The 21,017-nt window shown below is 40.9% G+C and overlaps 1 protein-coding gene across 18 annotated transcripts in view; it reads left to right on the top strand.

Moving 5' to 3' along the window:
- Positions 1 to 21,017, top strand: part of ptprfa (protein tyrosine phosphatase receptor type Fa) — a 491,915-nt gene that overhangs the window by 451,013 nt on the left and 19,885 nt on the right. For all 18 annotated transcript variants that reach the window (XM_059648016.1, XM_059648015.1, XM_059648014.1 and 15 more), the window contains 3 exons: positions 516 to 694; positions 16,231 to 16,357; positions 17,616 to 17,741. In XM_059648016.1, coding sequence (XP_059503999.1) covers positions 516 to 694; positions 16,231 to 16,357; positions 17,616 to 17,741 — 432 coding nt within the window. The remainder of the gene's footprint in view (positions 1 to 515; positions 695 to 16,230; positions 16,358 to 17,615; positions 17,742 to 21,017) is intronic.

Here is a 21,017-nt window from a genome sequence, read left to right as displayed (position 1 = left end):
TGACTCAAGTGGAGATTCTGATATCCTGTTAGTGCTTCATTCAAGTAACCATTCTTTATGTATCAGCTTGGACCATAGGTGATGGTAGCCTATTTTAACAAATCATCATCACAGCTAATCTCATTCTCGTTATTCTTGTATGCATGCATGTGTACAAAACTTATAAGCACATAACTACACGCATCCAATTCCTGTTACTGTTCCTGGACAGCAAGCTGAGACTTGGCTATCTCGGTGCATAGGCTGAGGTCCAGATAATTTTGACGTCTGGTGTAGCGACCCTGCTGTAAATTCTATAATTATCTGTGTAGTGTGTCATGTCTCATATTATTTTTCACAGATGTGTTGTAAGAATATTTTCTTCCTGTTTTCTGCGTACTGAGGAATTCTTTTATGACAGATATGGAACTTGAGCTCTAAAATACTAGAGGCCCAAGTGGCTTGTTTCTCTGTTGTAAGTTAAATGCAAACCCAGCTTGCATTTTGGGCTAACCTCTTTTAATATTTATTTCCAGCGCTTGGCAAACTCAAAAGCACATACCTCACGATTCATCAGTGCCAATCTCCCTTGTAACAAGTTTAAGAACCGGCTAGTAAACATCATGCCATATGAGTCCACACGGGTTTGCCTGCAGCCAATCCGAGGGGTTGAGGGCTCTGATTACATCAATGCCAGCTTCATCGATGGGTACAGGTACTACAATTTTCCACTTGTAAAGCTTGCCATTTTCTTATTTATGCCATACCAACTGCTCAGTTATCATCTGTAACCTTCAATGTGTCTTTCCTCTTATAATTTTTTTTTAACCTTGGCTCATCTCAAAGTAGTTTATAGCCAAAGAATCACTTGTTGAGTGTAGCCACAATTGTAAGGAATTGCAGCAGCCAGTTGTGGCCGGTCCCAATAATATCAATAAAATGAATAATCAGTTTATCAAACTTGGCCAGGATACTGTAGGAACTCCCTTGCTCTTTGAATAACACTAAAAGAACCTCTGTGTTCACCTGAGAGAGCAAATGGGGTCTTTGTTTAATGTCCCTTCTGAAAGTTGGCACTTTCATCATTGCAATCTTTCTTCAGTGTTGCATGGGTATCAATCCAGTATCTGTGCTCAAGTTTCAAGACATGTAGATCATTTTATTTTCTCAAAGATAATAGCAGAGGATACTGGAGATATTTTTCAAGTCTTAGTGTCAAGATATGCCCATACTAGGCAAATAAAGCAAAGATCTTCAATAAATGCCTGAACTGACTCAGTTTAAGGATTGGAAAAAGTGTGCATGATGTAAAAACTGTATAGCTACTGTCAGATGTATTCTGCTTCTTTGCAAACAGAATAATAGTGTTGACCCAACACCGTTATATCACTAGAGCACTACAGCAATTCACTTTTAGAACATAGAACAGTACTAACACAGTACAGGCCCTTCGGCCCACGATGTTGTGCCGAACTTTTACCCGAAACCTAAGGTCTATCTAACCTCCACTGCTACCTTATACTATTATCCATACGCCTATCTAATAGCTGCTTAAATGCCCCTAATGAGGCCAACTGCACTACTCCCTCCGGCAATGCATTCCACACCCCTCACACACTCTGAGTAAAGAACCACCTCTGATGTCTGCCCTGTATCTACCTCCACTCACTTTAAAACTATGTCCCCCTGTAATGGCTACCTCCACCGTAGGAAAAAGTCTCTGGCTGTCCAGTCTATCTATGCCTCTGATCATTTTGTACACTTCTGTCAAGTGACCTCTCATCCTTTGCCAAAAGAGAAAAGCCCTAGCTCTCTCAACCTTTCCTTGTAAGACCTTCCCTCCATTCCAGGCAACATCCTGGTAAATCTCCTCTGTACCTTTTCCAATGCTTCCACATCTTTCCTGTAATGAGGTGACCAGAACTAGACACAATACTCCAGATGTGGCCAAACCAGGCTTTTGTTGAGCTGGAGCATAACTTCACAGCTCTTGAACACAATCCCTCTCTTAATGAAAGCTAACACACCATACACCTTCTTATTTGCAATATATAAGCATTCATGCTGCTTCATAAGCTAGTATCCATACATTGAATTGGGCAGCAAAAGATTTTAGAAATTTACAAGGCTTGTATTGTAAATCTACGGGTAAATACAGTCATCATGTGCACCTCTCCCTGTCCAAATGGGGAAGAACTCAGTTTTTTTTTAATCAATCTGTTCAGATGTGTGACGATACAACCCCAGATCAGGTGGGACTTAAACCAGACATTCAGACTCAAACGTAGGGACACTGCATCACAATACCTCCCACAAGTACAGTCAGTACAGTTGACAGGACTTGAACTTGCATTGAGAAACAGCAGTTTCCAGTTCATTGCCTTACCCATTCAGCCGTGGCCCTTGAAACTTGGTAAATGTCTATTGTACAGGACTGCTGTGCGCAACAACCTTCTTTTGATAGTCTGTTAGTTATTTTAATCAACATTTCTGGACATGGGAGTATGGCACAGCTCCTGGGCAGGTGGGATTTAGATCTAGATTGTCTGGCCTAGAGGCCACCACAGTGCTACAAGAGCCTTAATACTCCTGGATATCTTAATCTATCTGTTTGGTTCAGCTGTTAGGAGGATGGTATTCAACTTCAAAAGGGTGTAGAGACCTTGTTGGAATTGTTGGATAAGTGACAGATGAAACTTAAATGCATTTTTTAAGCAGGAAGAACAGAAAGAGACAATACAAAATAAAAGATACAATTCTTAAGAGAATGCAAGAACTGAGAAACCTGGTTGTAAATAAGCATAAATTTTTGCAGTGAAAAAACTGATTGAAAGCACAGTTAATAAAGCAGGATCCTGAGCTTTATAAACAGTGCCGCACAAAAGCAAGGAAGCTATGACAAGCCTGTATTAGCCACTAGTTTGGCTTCAGTTGGAGTATTACATTTGGTTCTGGGCACCATTCTTAAAGTAAGATGTAAAGCATTGGAGAAGATGGACCCAGTTGACTCCGGAAATGAGGTTACACAGATAGTTTAGAGAAAAGGTTGAGAGAAAATTTGTTGCAAGTATTCAAAATTATGAGGCAGAGGATGAGAGAAACTTGTCTTACTGATGAAAGATCAAGAACCCAAGGTCACTTATTTAAAATAATTGGCAACAAAGCAATGGTGACACAAGAAAAAAACATTTTTATGCAATGAGCAATTAGGATGTGAATACACTGCCTGAGTGCGAAGTGAAGGCAGATATAATCATGGCTTTCAAAGGGGATTTGGATTATTAACTGAAGGGGAAACATTTGCAAAGTTAAAGAGAAAAGGGAAGTGACACTGGGTACATGCTCTTGCAGACGGCAAGCAGAGACATAACAGACCAAATAGCCATCTCCTGTGTTATAACTATTCAATGATTCTAGGTCATGCTTATAGGCCATGATTGTATATTTTCAACACTACTGAGACATGCATCAGAGTACATGAAAGGAAACATTCATCCAAGGACTATTTAATGCCGGGGAGATTGATAAAGGAAACTTGACAGCAGAGTTGTATATTGAATTCTTGCACTGTTTGACACTTACTTTTGTACCTGCTTTTGCAATTCTAACACTGCGGCAATACAGTTCTTTCCCAACCTAAACTAGATAAATTCTAGTCAACATCTATTTGAATTATTTACTAAAGTTGTACAGTTTGAGTTCCCAAAAACTAAATTAATCAGTTTAATATGAATTTTAGTATTTGTGTAACCTGAATGATACCTGAGACTTAGTCATATTTTTAGTGAAAATTGGGAATATTACAACACTATAATGATTTAGATTATTACCAAAACTTACCTAAAGTCAGGTTACAACCGTTTGAAGTCTGTAATATGTGGAACACATTAATTATGCACTGTTATCAGGAAGAAGGATTACTGCTGAGAGCGACTTTAGACAGCGAGGTATACCTATCATAGAGCGCTGGCTCCATCTAGTGAAGTAATGTGTGATTTTGTTTTTGATATTCCCACTGCACCACAAGATCTCTTAATAAAAATATCCTAGTCTAATTCCTGAGCAGGTACTCACACCTCCAACAAACCACCCAATTTGACTATGCCCCTCCCCATCCCACATTCCTAGATTCTATTACCCCTCCACCCAAACTGATTCAACTCTCCAAAAGCCAACCTATCCTACCAACCTAATATGACAACCCTCCCAACCACCTAATAGCTTTCTTGACCTCACCCAACCAACAACCCCAATGACCCAACCACTAACCCCAATCTAACCATCCATTTCCCTCATCACCTCACCCAGCTATTCAGCTCACTCATTAATTGCCTCCATTCATCTACCCACTACACTCACTCATACACAACCAACCCACCTGGTCTTACACTTACCCCACCCACATCACTATCTCATTCCCTACACCTGCCCAACTCGCTCAACTCCCCTTACTCACATACCCAACCACAAAAACCAAGCCTGCCCACTTACCTACATCATCCATTTACTCACCTATTCAAATCACCCAAATACTTAATTCACCCACCCTATGCACTAACAGTTAATGCACACTCAACTATCCATTTGCAAATATTTCAACTGAACATTCAAAATGACTATGCAGCACTTAGTACTGTAAAAGAGATATAAAACTTATTTTTCCATCTGCTGCCATCTGGTGGAGTTCTGATAAGTTAGAGACCTTTTTATAAGCGGACCAGCCACCTTGTGTGTCTTCAAACCAATGGAACAATCCAAAGACAACTGAAAAGCAATGTTCTGACCAATACAAGAATCATAAGGATTGCAGCAATCCATAAATAGAAACCCCCATTGAACTGCCTTCCCTAATTTTCATTTACCCATGCATATTTTTCCCCTGGTTTTTTGTCTGTGCCTGTGTCTGTAAGGAGGAATTTGGGGGATTATAGTTTTAATTAGTAATGTTATATGCTGATTATTTATAACTGTTTACCTGCAGCTTGCCTACAATATATAGTAATTCTTGATAAGTACTTGTCCTGTGCTATCAGCCTCGGTCCAAAGGTAAGGTGGATTGGGGAATTTTGTGTACTTATTTTAAAATCTTTGACAACTTGGACAGATACGTGAATAGGAAATGTTTGGATGTAAATGGACCAGGAGCAGGCAAGTGGGACCAATTTAGTTTGTACTGCGTTCAGCATGGACTAGTTGGACCAAAGGATCTGTTTCCGTGCTGTATGACTCTATCACTCCAACTGCAGGAATAGCAGGGCTAGATTTCCAGCATGTTAGCCCAGTGAGTCGTTATGTGTTCAAGTCATTTTCCAACAGCATTTGGTATCAAGAGAACACTAAATGATGGCAGGAAATGCAGCTTACAGTGGACAACATCAGTAGTGAGCTTCTCATAATCACCAAGTACCTCCCCCAGAGTCTTCATATTCCCTTTCTTCTTGTACTACCTCAGCAGCCATTTCCCACCCATCACTTCAATTTGGAAATCCATCGTAATGAACTCCTCACTGATGAACTCTCCTCCCTGGACTCTGAACCCCCACATTATTGTTTAATGATGCCCACACCGCTACTCCATTCTGCCTTCTAGAGGTCATGGTTGTGGTCACTGCCAATAACCCCACTCCCTGTATCTCACCATGTCTCCTGATGCTATTCTGCACAACTCCCCTATCACCTCATGTCCAACATCCCCCCATCACTAACCTTGTTCCCACCTCCATAAATTCTTCTGCTTTCCTCCCTAAGCCTTGATTTCCGCTATTCCTTTTGGCAGTGATCTCGCAACTGCCACTATAGACCCCCTCCTAGAACTCTCCTTAATAATCATTGAACAGACACCAAGGACTGTATTTACCCCAGAACTGACCAACTTTGACAAGATGTCCCAATACCAGACCCTAGCCCCTTTATAATTCCCAACTGATGAGGTATGATCTGGCTTGTTGTCATTTAATATATCTGAAAGAATGCTTGAGACCTAATGGAATGAAGCAATAAATGATAATATGTAGAGTTAACTATGTTTGAATTGGTTATACAAATATGAGGAGCTAGTAATCAGTGGGATATGAGTTCTATGGAGGGTGGCTAAGTTAAATACAGTTCTCACATGAAGTCTAGACATGAATTCCATTTAAATACAGTTATCTCTTCTAGTATAACATTGGTAGCAAAGGATGTTCGAGTCAAAAACAACATTTTGGAGTATGATTACACATCCCTATTTTCTGAAAATGAATCTTATGACCAGTGGAAGAATCAAGTTATATTGTGAAGCGGGTTACTTCTTTGCCAAAGAGGAAACAAGATATAATCTTAGTTTTTTTTACCATACAAAAGCAAAATAAGGAATAAGTTGTATTGTAAGATTACAGAAATTTCATCTGGAAATTCCCCAATTAGTGCTGGCAATTAAGCTGTAGGACTGTGCCAAAATGTAGTATAGACCTCTTGTATAGACCAATGTTAAATTTGCAGATAAATATACACTACTGAAACAAAAGTCAGAAGCACTGAAAAGATTCATAGGAAAAACCTTATGAGACCTATTGGAGTAGAAGTAGCCATTAAACCAACCAACACCATTCAGTGAGGTCATGGGTGATCTGATAATCTTCAACTCCACTTTTCTGCCTTTTCCCTAGAACTCTTGATTCTGTAACTAATTAAAAATCTGTCCCTTGAATGCACTTAAAGACCCAGTCTCACCCACCCTGTCTGCAGTGAAGACTTTCACAACTTCCTTCTGGGAGAAGAAATTCCTCCTCAGCTTTTTTAAATATATGACTCTTTATTCAGAGATTATGCCCTCTAGTCATCAGCTCTATTACAAAGGGAAACAACCTTTCCTCATTACCCTGCCAAGTCCCCCAAAAATCTTGTATGTTCCAATAAGGTTGCCTTTCAATCTTATTCCTTCCCAATAGCATTCATGGTGCAAAGGGGGCAATTGATGATAACGACAGAAAATGCAGGACACAATGTTAAAAAAATTAGCGAGACCACATGAGTACAAGTTGCTGGCTACAGTACACAAGGAAAATTGTTACTAATATAAATAGGACCAGAAATGCTATTGATAATTTCAAAAAGCAAAGGAAATTTGAGATGTACAATAAGCAAATGAAGCCATGAAATGCTCAAAATATTTTAAGCTATCTCTATGTCTTGAACTCTCCTAAACACCATAATATGAAACCAAACATCAAACTGAGGATTTGGAGTAAGAAGAAGATACAGATCAAACAGTGGGCTTTGAATTAGTTGCAAGTATTTTCAGCTCGGTGATTAATGTATTGGTAGAAGAGTCTTTCAGTTATGCAGCCTGGAGCTGTGGATATATCTCTCCTATGTACAGAATAAATGAGCTAAAATACTGCACAGATTCTCTGAGTAAAATGGATTGGAAAAACATTAAGGGATTTAAGAGTTACACCACTTTCAGATTTAGGGATGATACCATAATAAGAGGCATGTCAATTGCTTGTAGAAAAGCTGGAATCAGCCCTTTCATTAACACAAGTGTAGAGTCCAGTGAAATACCCTCGTTATTAAGTAGACCGTCAATGAAGAAAGCAGAGATGAAACTGGATATGCAAAAAACAAGGCCATTGTCTTTGGAAAATCTGTGAACTTACAATTTAAACAATTGGGATGTTATTCTATTCAATGGGACACAGCCTCTCTACTAAAGAATTTTTTAAAATGTTATTGAATCAGTGGGCAGAAATTTAGAAGACAAGTCAATTTTGTTAAAATTACAAATGCAACTTGCTCATTTATTTTTTAAAAGGTTAAAACTTCTAGTAAAAGGTGCATGAATAAGAAATAGGGTATACGACAGACTCAGAAGAAATTTGATAGATGTGAGATTTATAAGAATCATCAAAAAACATCACAACTTACAGCAAAAGGTTTCAATGCAGTAGTGTCCATGGATTTAAAAATGTGATAAATAAAAAAAATTTCACCTTACATTTTGTAGATTTGTAAATCAAATTTTGTCAGTCAACACAAATATGTAGTAAAAATTACAGGAAATTCTGGAGAAGGGGATTGGGATCAGACCTAGACTATGAGCAAAATTCTTTACAGATGATGGCAGGAATTTGCTAATGATGACTTCAGAAATATAAGTGTGAATACAAATATAATAGTTAGGAATACAGCATCAGAAAGCAATCTTAGCATGGCTGTGTGAAAGGAATCATGCAGTAATATAAAAATTTGTTACAAAATTTTGGCAGATCTGCACTACCAATGGCTGTATATACTAAGAATTTGTTGGTGGTAGTCCGTATAGAAATCCTCATGTTCCATTAGTTAATAAAACATCAGCACTTAGTTTGGAGCTACAGTTAGTTCTAGATTTTGCACAGCATTTGAATGTACTGCATGCAGGCAGAAAAGCTTTTGTTAAAGCTGAAGTCTCAGAAAATATTAAGCAAGCATTAAGGTACAAGGTAAGACTGTCAAAAGGCCACTGTGTGGATGACATGTTGGTCAGTGGTTAGCACTGTTGTTTCACAGCACCAGGGACCTGGATTCAATTCCACCCTCAGGAAATTGTCTGTGTGGATTTTGCAGATTCTCCTGTGTCTGCGTGGTTATTTTCCAGGTGCTCTAGTTTCCTCCCACAGTCCAAAGATGTGCAGGTTAGGTGGATTGGCCATGCTAAAGTGTCCATTGTGTGCAGGCTTGTCAGATTAGCAGTGAGAAATGCAGGGTTACAGGGATAGGGTAGACAGGGTGGGTCTGGGTGGTATGCTCTTCAGAGGGCTGTTATGGACTCGATAAGCCCGATGACCTGCTTGCGCTGTCTAAGGATTCTGTGATTCTATGCCATGCAGTACTTGGATCATAATGGGCAGCTTTCAGGTCTGCAGTCAGACATGTCCCTTAATGATCAGCATCCCAAGCTGATAACTGACCGTTGCTAAGCTCCTAGACTGCATGTGAACGGTGCCCCTGACTGACGGTCCTAAGAATCTCTGAATGACAGCAGCAACCCCTCATTGATTGGCCCAAAAACTGGCCTGTATCCAGATTCCAACGTGGTCATTTGGATGAATATATGTGTAGTGTGTTTACATGCAGGCAGATGGAACATGCTGTAGTTGTTAAACTGGCATCTTGGTGTGCTGTACATCAAGTTGCTCCTGATGCCCAGACAGATTCTTACTGACAAACATCATTTACAGCTTGACTGAGTGCCTATGCGAAAGAGCTTGACTTTAACTCAACACTCGCTCTAATTGGCATGGCAGGCAAGATGAGGGAAGGCATAGATGCTGCAAACATGTAGGTAGGTGTTAAGAGAGCGGGCAAGCAGCCTTGAGATGCAACCGTGCAATCCATGAATGATTGTTCAAATGTGCAGAGTGTCCTCTCTGCAGCCTTTCAGTGCTAGTTTCTAGTGCACCCTGCAACATAATTTTGTACATCCTACAAGTCTATGAAACAGGTATCATGATGTTCGTTAAAGTTGGCAAGTGTCGGATGCCAACGTCAATGAAGAATACATGCTTGAAGCTGGTGCCCATGAACTGTTTGCAGCCAGCGGCGAACTGACGTCGCTGTGTCCCTGCTGTGATTTCCATGCCAAGGTTTCTCAATACACAGCTTGTTTGGCATATTTAATAAGACAGGAAGCTGAATATTAATGAAGTGAGTTGTGATATTAATGAGGTACTGAACAAGCTATAATAGCCCAGTATTGGCAATAGGGTTAACTTTAAGGGTTAACCCTAATCCTAGAACTAACCCTAACCTTATTGCTCATTACTGCCTAGTGAGAAACACACCTCACCAGTCAGCAGAAGCATAAAAGATCACAGCTAGATGCTCCCAACATCGATATCAACCTTGCTGGACATCTCATACAATTCTGCCACAAATCCCACTGTAGACAAAGTTGCTATGAGACTCCACCCAATGGAGAGATTGTTGAGTGAATACAGCAGTGCTTGTTTGGATGAAAGGATAGTATACCGTTGTACACAGAAAAAAAAGAGAATGACCTATGTGTTGTTGCACTTTTCATGACCACCAGATACCAAAATTATGAATGTTACAACTGCAGTTGGACTGATGTATTTAAAAATAAATATCATTGATTGAAAAGTGTAGAATGGTTGTTAGTGTCGGTATATCAACACATACTTAACAGTAGATACAGTTCACAGTTTCTAATCTAAGACTTTGTTCTTGGAAGGGTTATTTTAAGATAGTCACTCAGAGAAGATTTTGTTTCAAGAGGACAAAGAAAACTTATTGTGTGAATAGTTATTTTCTATTAATTCTTTTACGCTGAGACAGTATTTAAAGGAACAATAGCCAAAAAAAACTCAACAAAAGTATATCATTTTAATGGCCTTGTTAGTTGGGTCCTGTAGTAAGCAGCTGTAACCTGAGGTTCAAGCTCTGATCACTTGCGTGAAAATGTTTCTTGAAACTCATTTCTAAGTTCAACAGTTTTCTTCATCAGATCTCTTTTCAATGAAGAAAAACATAATATTAAAGAGATAGTAGGAACTGCAGATGCTGGAGAATCTGAGATAACAAGGTGCAGAGCTGGATGAACACACCAGGCTAAGCAGCATCAGAGGAGCAGGAAGGCTGACATTTTGGGCCTAGACCCCTCTTCAGAAGGTTCTAGGCCCGAAACATCAGCTTTCCTGCTCCTCTAATGCTGCTTGACCTGCTGTGTTCATCCAGCTCTGCACCCTGTTTTAACATAATATTAAAGCTCCTTTCTGCATCTTATAACTGACATTGTCCTGTCATACAGATATCAACCAGGAGCAGGATTAGGCCTTTCAAACCTACTAGCCTACTCTCTCAATAACATCATGGCTGAATGGTGTGACCCCATATTCCCTACTACGTTTGATAACTATTGACTGCTTCGTTAATCAAGAATAGTATTTGATGGTGAGATGTTGCTAGGTCATCATAGATCAGAGAATCCCTGCAGTGTGGAAACAGGCCTTTCAGCCCAACAAGTCCACACTGACCCTCGGAGCAACACACCCAGACCCATCCACTTATAACCCATCTAATCTACATGTTCCTGAACACTGTGGGCAATTTAGCATGGCCAATTCACCTGTGCACATCTTTGGACTTGGGGAGGAAACCAGAGCACCCAGGCGAAATCCACACAGATACAGAGAGAATGTACAAATTCCATACAGACAGTCACCTAAGGATCGAACTGAACCCAGGTTCCTGAAGCTATGAGGCAGCAATGCTAACCACTGAGCCACCGTGCCACTCTGCTATGAGATTATTCACCCAACAATCTCTAAATTGGGTAGATTGTCACAGGAGGTGCAGCCATCTGAAAGGGAAAGGAGCAGTTACCAGGGGAAGATATTTAACTGGGGAAAAGGAAACTATGATGCTATCAGGCAGGAGTTGGGAAGTACAGATTGGGAGCAATAGACATGTGGAGACTGTTTAAGGAGCAGTTGTTGCGAGTGATGCATAAATTTGTTCCTCTGAGACAGATAAGAAGGGATAAGATTAAGGAGCCTTGGATGACAGGAACAGAGGTGCTTCTAGTCAAAAAGAAAAAGGCAGCTTATGTAAGGTGGAGGAAGCAATGGTCTAGCACAGCTTTAGAGTATTACAGGCTTGCTCGGAAGGAGCTCAAAAGTGGACTGAGGAAGGCCAGAAGGGGGATCGAAAAAGGCTTGGCAGCAAAGATTAGGGAGAACCCGAAGGCATCTTACTCATACATGAGGAATAAGAATGATCAGGGAGAAGGTAGGGTCGATCGGGGTAGCGAAGGGAACTTGTGTGTGGAGTCTGAGCAGATAGGGGAAGCCCGAAATGAGTTTTTTGCTTCGGTTTTCACTAAGGAAAGGGACCTTGTTGTGAGTGAGAACTTTGAGGAGGAGGAAAACAGGCTTGAACAGATCGAGATTGAGGAAGTTGATGTGCTGGAAATTTTAGCGAACATTAAGATTGATAAGTCCCCAGGGCCAGACCAGATTTATCCTAGGTTGTTCCAGGAAGCGAGGTAGGAGGTTGCTAAGCCGCTGGCGAAGATCTTTGCTTCCTCACTCTCCACGGGAGTCGTACCGGAAGATTGGAGGGAGGCAAATATTGTTCCTCTTTTAAAGAAAGGGAATAGGGAAATCCCTGGAAATTACAGACCAGTCAGTCTTACGTCTGTGGTCAGCAAGGTTTTGGAAAGAATTCTGAGGGACAGGATTTATGACTATTTGGAAAAGCATAGCGTGATTAAAGGGAGTCAGCATGGCTTTGTGAGGGGCAGGTCATGCCTCACAAATCTTATTGCGTTCTTTGAGGAGGTCACGAGACGGGTTGCTGAGGGTGGAGCAGTGTATGTGGTGTACGTGGACTTCAGCAAGGCATTTGATAAGGTTCCCCACGGCAGGCTCATTCATAAAGTCAGAAGGAATGGGATACAGGGTGATTTGGCTGTCTGGATTCAGAATTGGTTGGCTGACAGGAGGCAGAGAGTGGTTGTAGATGGTAAGTATTCTGCCTGGAGGTCAGTGCTGCGTGGTAACCCGCAGGGCTCTGTTCGTGGGCCTCTGCTCTTTGTAGTTTTTATAAATGACTTGGATGAGGAGGTTATGGGGTGGGTTAGTATGTTTGCTGATGACACAAAGGTTAGAGGTGCCGTTGATAGTATCAAGGGCTATTGCAGGCTTCAGCGAGACATTGACAGTATGCAGACCTGGGCTGAGAAATGGCAGATGGAGTTCAACCATGGAGATAAATGCGAGGTGATGCATTTTGGAAGGTCAAACTAAAATGCTGAATATTGGATTAAAGGCAGGATTCTCGGCAGTGTGGAGGAACAGCGGGATCTTGGTGTTCAAGTGCATAGCTCCCTCAAAGTTGCCACCCAAGTGGATAAGTTTGTTAAGAAAGCAAGCGGTGTTTTGGTTTTCATTAACAGGGTGATCGAGTTTAAGAGCCGCGAGGTTTTGCTGCAGCTCTACAAAACCCTGGTGAGACCACACTTGGAATATTGTGTCCAGTTCTGGTCGCCCTATAAAGGAAAGATGTGGAGGCTTTGGAGAGGGTGCAAAGGAGGTTTACCAGGATGCTGCCTGGACTGGAGGGTTTGTTTTACGAGGAGAGGTTGACTGAGCTCAGACTTTTCTCTCTGGAGAGAAGGAGGAAGAGAGGTGACCTGATCGAGGTGTACAAGGTAATGAGAGGCATGGATAGAGTCGATAGCCAGAGACTTTCCCCAGGGCAGGATTGACTGCCATGAGGGGTCATAGTTTTAAGGTGTTAGGAGGAAGGTAGACAGGAGACATCAGAGGGAGGTTCTTCACCCAGAGAGTTGTTACCGCATTGAATAATTTGCCAGTGGTAGTCGTGGAAGTGGAGTCATTAGTGACATTTAAGCGACTGCTGGACATGCACATGGACAGCAGTGAATTGAGGGGAATGTAGGTTAGGTTATTTTGTTTTTGGATTAGGAACATTCCACGGCACAACATTGTGGGCTGAAGGGCCTGTACTGTGCTGTACTTTTCTATGTTCTATCTGCTCCGACTGAACAACAACTCCGATTTATGACTTAGCAATCACCCGCAGAGGAGCTGTGCAAGACAGTTCACTTGCTGTGATTGGGAATCTGCTCAGGCCTACCAAGATACTCACAAATACAATATTTTGTGTGCAGTATCTTTGATGACAAGGTGCTTTTAGATCCATTCTTTCAATCAATTTTGCCTTCACTTCAACTCTAATAACAATCCTAATTACTCAGAGTGGACCATTGATTGAAAGTTGATATAACCAAGTCAGTAAGCTTATAGAGGGATGATAGGTCACATCAGTCCCACGGAATGCAACTTTCAACGCACATAGCAAATCCAGGATACAGCTTGAGCCCTGAACAACCGTATGCAATAAATGTTAACTGCTACAGAACTTTTGAATTCATGTTTAGAGTTCAGAAGCTTCCTAATAGACCATTTTTGAGTAGTCCCTTGGTGAAGGCCCCCTTTCTGAATCTCATTCTGTGACTGTTATTCTGTTCTGAATACCAGTGAAAACAATGCAAAAGTACAGACAGAGCTAAGACCATGGTAGTTCATATGTGGAAAAGGATAGAGGAAAATCAAGAAAGCAAGAGTGGCAGGGGATATGTAGTGGAGATAGCAGGATTTCCATGGCTGCAACAGTGACTCCAGAATGTTATGTTGCCTCCCTGGTGCATCGGTGGGAATTAAGAGGAAAAGTGTCCACTTTCTGGAGTCATACCTGTCAAAAACGAAGACGGTCATGGTTGTTGGAGGACAGTCCTCTCGGCTCCAGGAAATGTCTAAGCTGTTTCTCAACGCACTGTCACGGCAAACCATCTCCAGTTACTTTATCAGAAAATTAAAAGTGCATATATTCACTGACAGTTGGACAATATTCACCATTCATGATGTTTCAGATGCTGAAACGGTCCACATCTAAATGCAACAAGACCTGGACAATATCCAGATTTAGGCTGGCACATAGTATCTAATATTTGATGGAGTGTTATTAGACAAATAGAAAGATGGTCAAGAAGACATATGGGATTCATAACTAGCCAATATCGAGGGTAAAAGAGTTGTGAAAGCACTAGACCACAGCATCAAAGTTTGCAGAAGCAATTTACAAGGATGTTGCTGCAGGAATAGGGAACTTAGGCCAAGAGGAAATAGTGAATAACTTTGCCTTGTTCTGTTTAGAACAGAGGAGACTGTGGGGAGCCTTAATGATTCAGAGTAATTGGTAGAGGGAAGTTGAAGAATTATTATTTCACCCAGATGGTAAGACAAAGATAAAGTCACAACAGTTTCAGATGACCACTGGGCTGCTCTCTCGTTACAGAGATGACTAGTGGTGATCTAACTTGAGGATCTTTATGCCATAAGTGAGGGATGAGGTTGAGAAGGTGGGGCCTATATGGTAACTTCTGCAGTGTGGAAGTTGAATCCCAGCTGTTGGCATCCCTCTGCATCACAACCAAACCTCCAGCCAACTGAGCTAACCAGCCCCTACCCAGATAGTTGTAGGGATCTTGAAATGACTGTCTGAAAGTTTCATGGAAACAGAAACCCTGAAACCTACTGATCAAGAGACCAAGAACAGGAAGCCGGTTCTTTTCAGGTATTCGTTTTAGGCTGTTGTGTTTTCTGCAGTTTTTTAAATTTATTTTGGTTGAATTCTGTAACTTCCATTGCATAAGTCATTTTAACTAGATATGAATGTCACCTTGACACCCTGTTTAGCAATCATTACATAGTATAATTTAAAAACTTACGTTTAATTATACATGTCAGCTAGTTCTCCTCTTTGTCACTGATGTTAAATGGCAGAACTAGTAATCCTAGTTAGTAGGGTATCATATGTATTTATCTTAAACTAATAAAGTTCAGTCTTGTTTGACTAATCTTTTGGACTTTTTGGGTAATTTTATTTGATCAGATTGGGGAAACTTTCACCTTATATTCTTTAAATTACGTTGTAAATAAATCCAGATCTTCAGAAAAAATCTGAAAATTTTTCAATTACTATATGCAAATCTTTTCCAATCATAAAAAGCTTTACATTAAAGTTTCCTTTTATTGCTTCATTCATCTTAGTTAGATTATTTTACAAGTTAATGTCTAGACCATTACATTCTCGTCTCCTGTGGGCAAAGTCAGACCACGTGCTGGAAGGAGTAAATTCCTCACTCATCCATCTACCTTAACAACTGCAGTTTTTTGCTTGCTCAGACACTTCTGATTAGTTGGTTTAAGAGTGAATCTGTTGATGGGTTTATTGAGTGGGCATTCATGAGTACATTCAGCATCCAAATATTTTATAACAGCTGATACAATGCAGACAGGTGAAGACCGCAAGTTTGATAGAACAGCTTCATCGAACACAAATCAATCCAAAAGAAATGGAAGAGGGTAACATGCAGGACAAACTGCATTTAGGGGGAATGGCAATGGAGCTATGAAATGGGGGGTGAGATAGCATGAGGGGGAAGGGATGGTTTAAGCGGAAGGTTGGGATGAAGGATGATGTGACGAAAGGAATGGTTTGTGCGTGGCATAAAAGGGAAAGCATAGGGAGGATAGAAAGGCAAGGGGTGGGGGATTTAAATAAAGTGCCAGTAAAGTTATTAATTTCACCAGAAATGTGCACACTCTGCTAGTTTTTAAATAACACCTGGGATGAAGAAATATGTGTTTTTAAATCTACCTATGTTTCCTCGATGAACAGGCAACAGAAGGCTTATATTGCTACACAGGGACCGCTGGCAGAGACCACAGAAGATTTCTGGCGTATGCTATGGGAGCACAATTCCACAATTGTAGTAATGCTCACAAAACTGAGGGAGATGGGTCGAGTAAGTAACAATTTACCTTTGGGCTCCCAACTGCACAATAAAACTATCTACAATGAAAATCATTCACTGCTTACTAGCGAAGATACTTTGTTTCTAATCATGTGAATAGTAGTATAAGTCTCAGGATTGAACTTGACAATAACTTTTTTTTGGGTGGGGGTGGTGAAGAAAGAAAACAAAAATATAGTATTAAAATTTAGAGCCATCTGACACTAAATGTGTGTGGCCAAATTGTAACACTTCTTTGAACAAGAATGAGTCATACAGATCGACAGCACAGAGAAGGGCCTTTTGGCCCACTATATAAGCGCAGATCAAAAACAACTACCCAACTCTGCTAATCCCATTTTTCAGCTGTTAGTCCATTAGCTGAGAATGCCTTGGCATTGAAAGTGCATATCTAAATTATTCTGAAATGAGGGTTTCAGCCTCTATAACCCTTGCAGGCAGTGAGTTCCAGATTCCCATCACCGTCTGGGTGAAAAGGGTTTTTCCTCATGTCTCCTCTAAGACTTCTGTCCCTAAGCATAAATCTATACCCCCTGGTCACTGACCCCTCCATCAAGGAGAAAAATTTCTTCCTGTCTACCCTATCTCTGCCCCTAATAATTTTATATATCTTCCTCATGTCTCCTCTCAATCTTCTTTGCCCTGTGGATAGCAAACCCAGTCAGTCTAATTTCCCTTTATAATGGAACCTCTCCAGCACAGGCAACAACCTGGTAAATCTCCTCTGTACCTTCCCCAATGCTATTACATCCCTCCTTTAATGTGGATTCTAGAACTGCACACAGTACACTAACTGTGGCCTAACCAACACTTTATATAATTCCAGCAAAACCTCCCTGCTCTTAAACTCTATGCCTCGGGTAATAAAAGCAAGTGTACCATGTGCCTCCTTAGCCACAGTTCCTGTATCCTGATACCTTAAGGGTCAAGTGGACCGTAGATACCAGTGCACTTCTAATCTTATTGTGCAAGAGATGAAATTGAACCAGCTTTGGGAGCAATAAATTGTGTGGTGTCACCTATTTAGAGATTAAACAAAACCTGAAAATGCTTGAAAAACTCAACAGATTTGACAATATTGGTGGATAGAGAAACAGAGTTAACAGAGTCTAATTACACTTTGATTGGTTCTAAAGAAGGGGAGAACTCAAGAACTTCCAGCATCCACAATATTTTGCTTTTATTTTACTGTTTAGAGCATATATATGTTATGCTGAATGATGCTGATTCATTCTTTCGTTTTCATCAGGAAAAGTGCCACCAGTACTGGCCAGCAGAACGCTCTGCTCGGTATCAGTATTTTGTGGTAGATCCAATGGCTGAATACAGTATGCCACAGTATATTCTGCGGGAGTTCAAAGTAACAGATGCCAGGGTAAGTGTAAAATATGAGTCATATCAATACTCCTTAATGTTCTTACTGTGTACAGACCTCTAACAATGTGATCCACTGCGATGAATATGTAATGTAAAGTATTAATTTAGAACGTCATTGGCTAGATTTTATATATATCTTGAGTGAGAAAGAGTATTTCCAAGAGAGTAAGACAAGATGGAGAGAAAGATGGGATTAAGTGGAAATGCAAGAGAGAAGAAAGGAATAAATATTTCAGTTGAACTGAGAGGCAAGGATTGCTGTGAAACCTCATGCGATGGCTCCTGAATGCGGACTAAAAGTAGCGATGGGGAGAGACTTGCCTCAACTTAGGGCCAGTTGCACAGCTGTTTAAATTTGCCTGAACAATCCCACAATTTGGAGAGGAATGTAGACTTTTCATTTAATTTGAGAAAATTGCAGAAGAAATTAAATGGCTGATTTGATTTAATTTAATTTTATTTTTTATTATTATGTGTACCGAGATGCAGTGAAATGTATTGTTTTGCATGCTAACTGGACAAATTATTACCTATGTAAGTATATCACTGTACTAGAACAGAATGCAGAATACAGTGTTCCAGTTAGAGGAGGTGCAGAGAAAAATCAACTCTTAATATATGAGACGTCTGTTCATAAGACTGATAAGTGGGGAAGAAGCTTTTCTTAAATCTGTTGGTACATGGTTTCAAACTTCTGTATCTTCTGCTCAGTGGAACAGGGGGGAAGAGAATATAACCAGGGTGGGAGGGATCTTTGATTATGTTGTCTACTCTACCAAGGCAGCAGGAAGTGTAGATGGAGTCGATGGAAGGAAGGCTGGTTTTCATGCTGGACGGGGCTGCTTTCACAACTCTGTAATTTGTTGCAGTCTCAGGGAGAGTTGTTACCATACCAAGTTGTGATGCATCTCGATAGGATGCCTTCTATGGTGCATCAATAAAAATTTGTATGACCCGTTGTGGACATGCCGAATTTCCTTAGTCTTTTAAGGAAGTAGAGATGTTGGTGTGCTTTCTTGACAGTAGCATTGACCTAGATGGACCAAGACAGGTTGTTGGTGATATCTACACCTAGGAACTTGAAGCTCTTAACCACCTCCACCTCAGCACCATTGATACAGATAGGGGCATGTCCTCACTCTGCTTCCTGAAGTCAAAAACCAGCTCTTTCATTTTGCTGACATTGAGAGAGAGATTGTTGTATTTACACCATCTCCTGTACTCTATCTCCTCATTGTTTGAGATCCAACCCACGATGGTGTCATCAGTAAATTAGTAAATGGAGTTAAATCTGAATTTGGCCACACAGCATGTAAGGAGTAAAGTAAAGGGCTGAATACGATGCCTTGTAGGACATTGTTTTTTAAGATTATTATGGAAGAGGTATTGTCACCTATCCTTACTGACTTTCTGGGTCAGGAAGTCAAAGGTCTAGTTCCAGAAGAGGGTGCACAGTCCTAGGGCATGAAATTTGGAGATGCGTTTTGTTGTGAATTATGGTTTCGAAGGCAGAACTTAAGTCAATAAATAGGAGTCTGACCTAGGTATTCTTGTTATTCAGATGTGCCAGGGATGACTGTAGAGCCAGGAAGATGGCATCTGCCATAGACCTATTGTGATGGTAGGCAACTTGTAGTGGAACAAGGCAATCTGGGAGGCTGGAGTTGATGTGTGCCATTTGTTGCAAAGTAGGGTAGAGTACTTGTGTGTTGGGAGGCAGGAAGTTAGAATTTGGTGTTTGTAAAATGTTAGGGGTGAAAATATTGTGTGGTTCCTTTAAAAGATGATACTTTTTTTCTATACTTAGAGATTTAAAAAAAATTGTCTGTGAGCAGCTCGAAAGTCTGCAAATAGAGAGAGCGCCTGAACTGAAATATTTGTATCAAAAGGCTGTGAGAAAGGCCAAGCAGCAGTTTTGTTTTGTTGTCAAGACAACATGTTTTGAATTTAGCCAATCAATTTGAACCAGGCATTTAGATAACAAAAACCCAATTAATTTTAAATCTGATGGTTTTGACAACATAGGATCCAGGCCCATTGTGAGAAATATTGATAGGTCATCCAGGATATAAAAGAAGGGTCAGTTGGGCAAAGACAGGAGAACTAACTGCCATCTGCCAGAGTTAACAGCTCTCATGAGAGAATCGCTGGCTTTCACAAGTTCTCCTAGTAATGAACATAGAACATAGAACATAGAACATAACAGCACAGTGCAGGCCCTTTAGCCCTCAATGTTGTGCCGACCTGTCAAACCGATCTCAAGCCCATCTAACCTACACTATTCCATGTACGTCCATATGCTTATCCAGTGACGACTTAAATGTACCCAAAGTTGGTGATTCTACTACCGTTGCAGGCAAAGCGTTCCATTCCCTTACTACTCTGAGTGAAGAAACTACCTCTGACATCTGTCCTATATCTTTCATCCCTCAATTTAAAGCTATGTCCCCTCGTGCTCGCCGTCACCATCCTAGTAAAAAGGCTCTCCCTATCCACCCTATCTAACCCTCTGATTATTTTATATGTTTCAATTGTCACCTCTCAACCTTCTTCTCTCTAACGAAAACAGCCTCAAGTCCCTCAGCCTTTCCTCATAAGACCTTCCCTCCATACCAGGCAACATCCTAGTAAATCTCCTCTGCACCCTTTCCAAAGCTTCCACATCCTTCTTATAATGCGGTGACCAGAACTGTACACAATACTCCAAGTGCGGCCGCACCAGAGTTTTGTATAGCTTCACCATAACTTCTTGGTTCCGGAACTCAATCCCTCTATTAATAAAAGCTAAGACACTGTATGCCTTCTTAACAGCCCTGTCAACCTGGGTGGCAACTTTCAAGGATCTGTGTACATGGACACCGAGATCTCTCTGCTCATCTACACTACTAAGAATCTTACCATTAGCCCTGTACTTTGCATTCCGGTTACTCCTACCAAAGTGCATCGCATCACACTTGTCTGCATTAAACTCCATTTGCCACCTCTCAGCCCAGCTCTGCAGCTTATCCATGTCTCTCTGCAACCTACAGCATCCTTCGTCACTATCCACAACTCCACCGACCTTAGTGTTTTCTGCAAATTTACTAACCCATCCTTCTACGCCCTCATCCAGGTCATTTATAAAAATGACAAACAGCAGTGGACCCAACACCGACCCTTGCGGTACACCACAAGTAACTGGTCTCCAGGATGAACATTTCCCATCAACTACCACCCTCTGTCTTCTTTCAGCAAGCCAATTTCTGATCCAAACTGCTATATCTCCCACAATCCC

This window comes from Stegostoma tigrinum, chromosome 8, assembly GCF_030684315.1.
Source record: "Stegostoma tigrinum isolate sSteTig4 chromosome 8, sSteTig4.hap1, whole genome shotgun sequence".
NCBI classification, from domain to species: domain Eukaryota; kingdom Metazoa; phylum Chordata; class Chondrichthyes; order Orectolobiformes; family Stegostomatidae; genus Stegostoma; species Stegostoma tigrinum.
The sequence above is the reverse complement of the archived record's forward strand: the minus strand, read 5'-3'. Positions and strand labels throughout refer to the sequence as shown.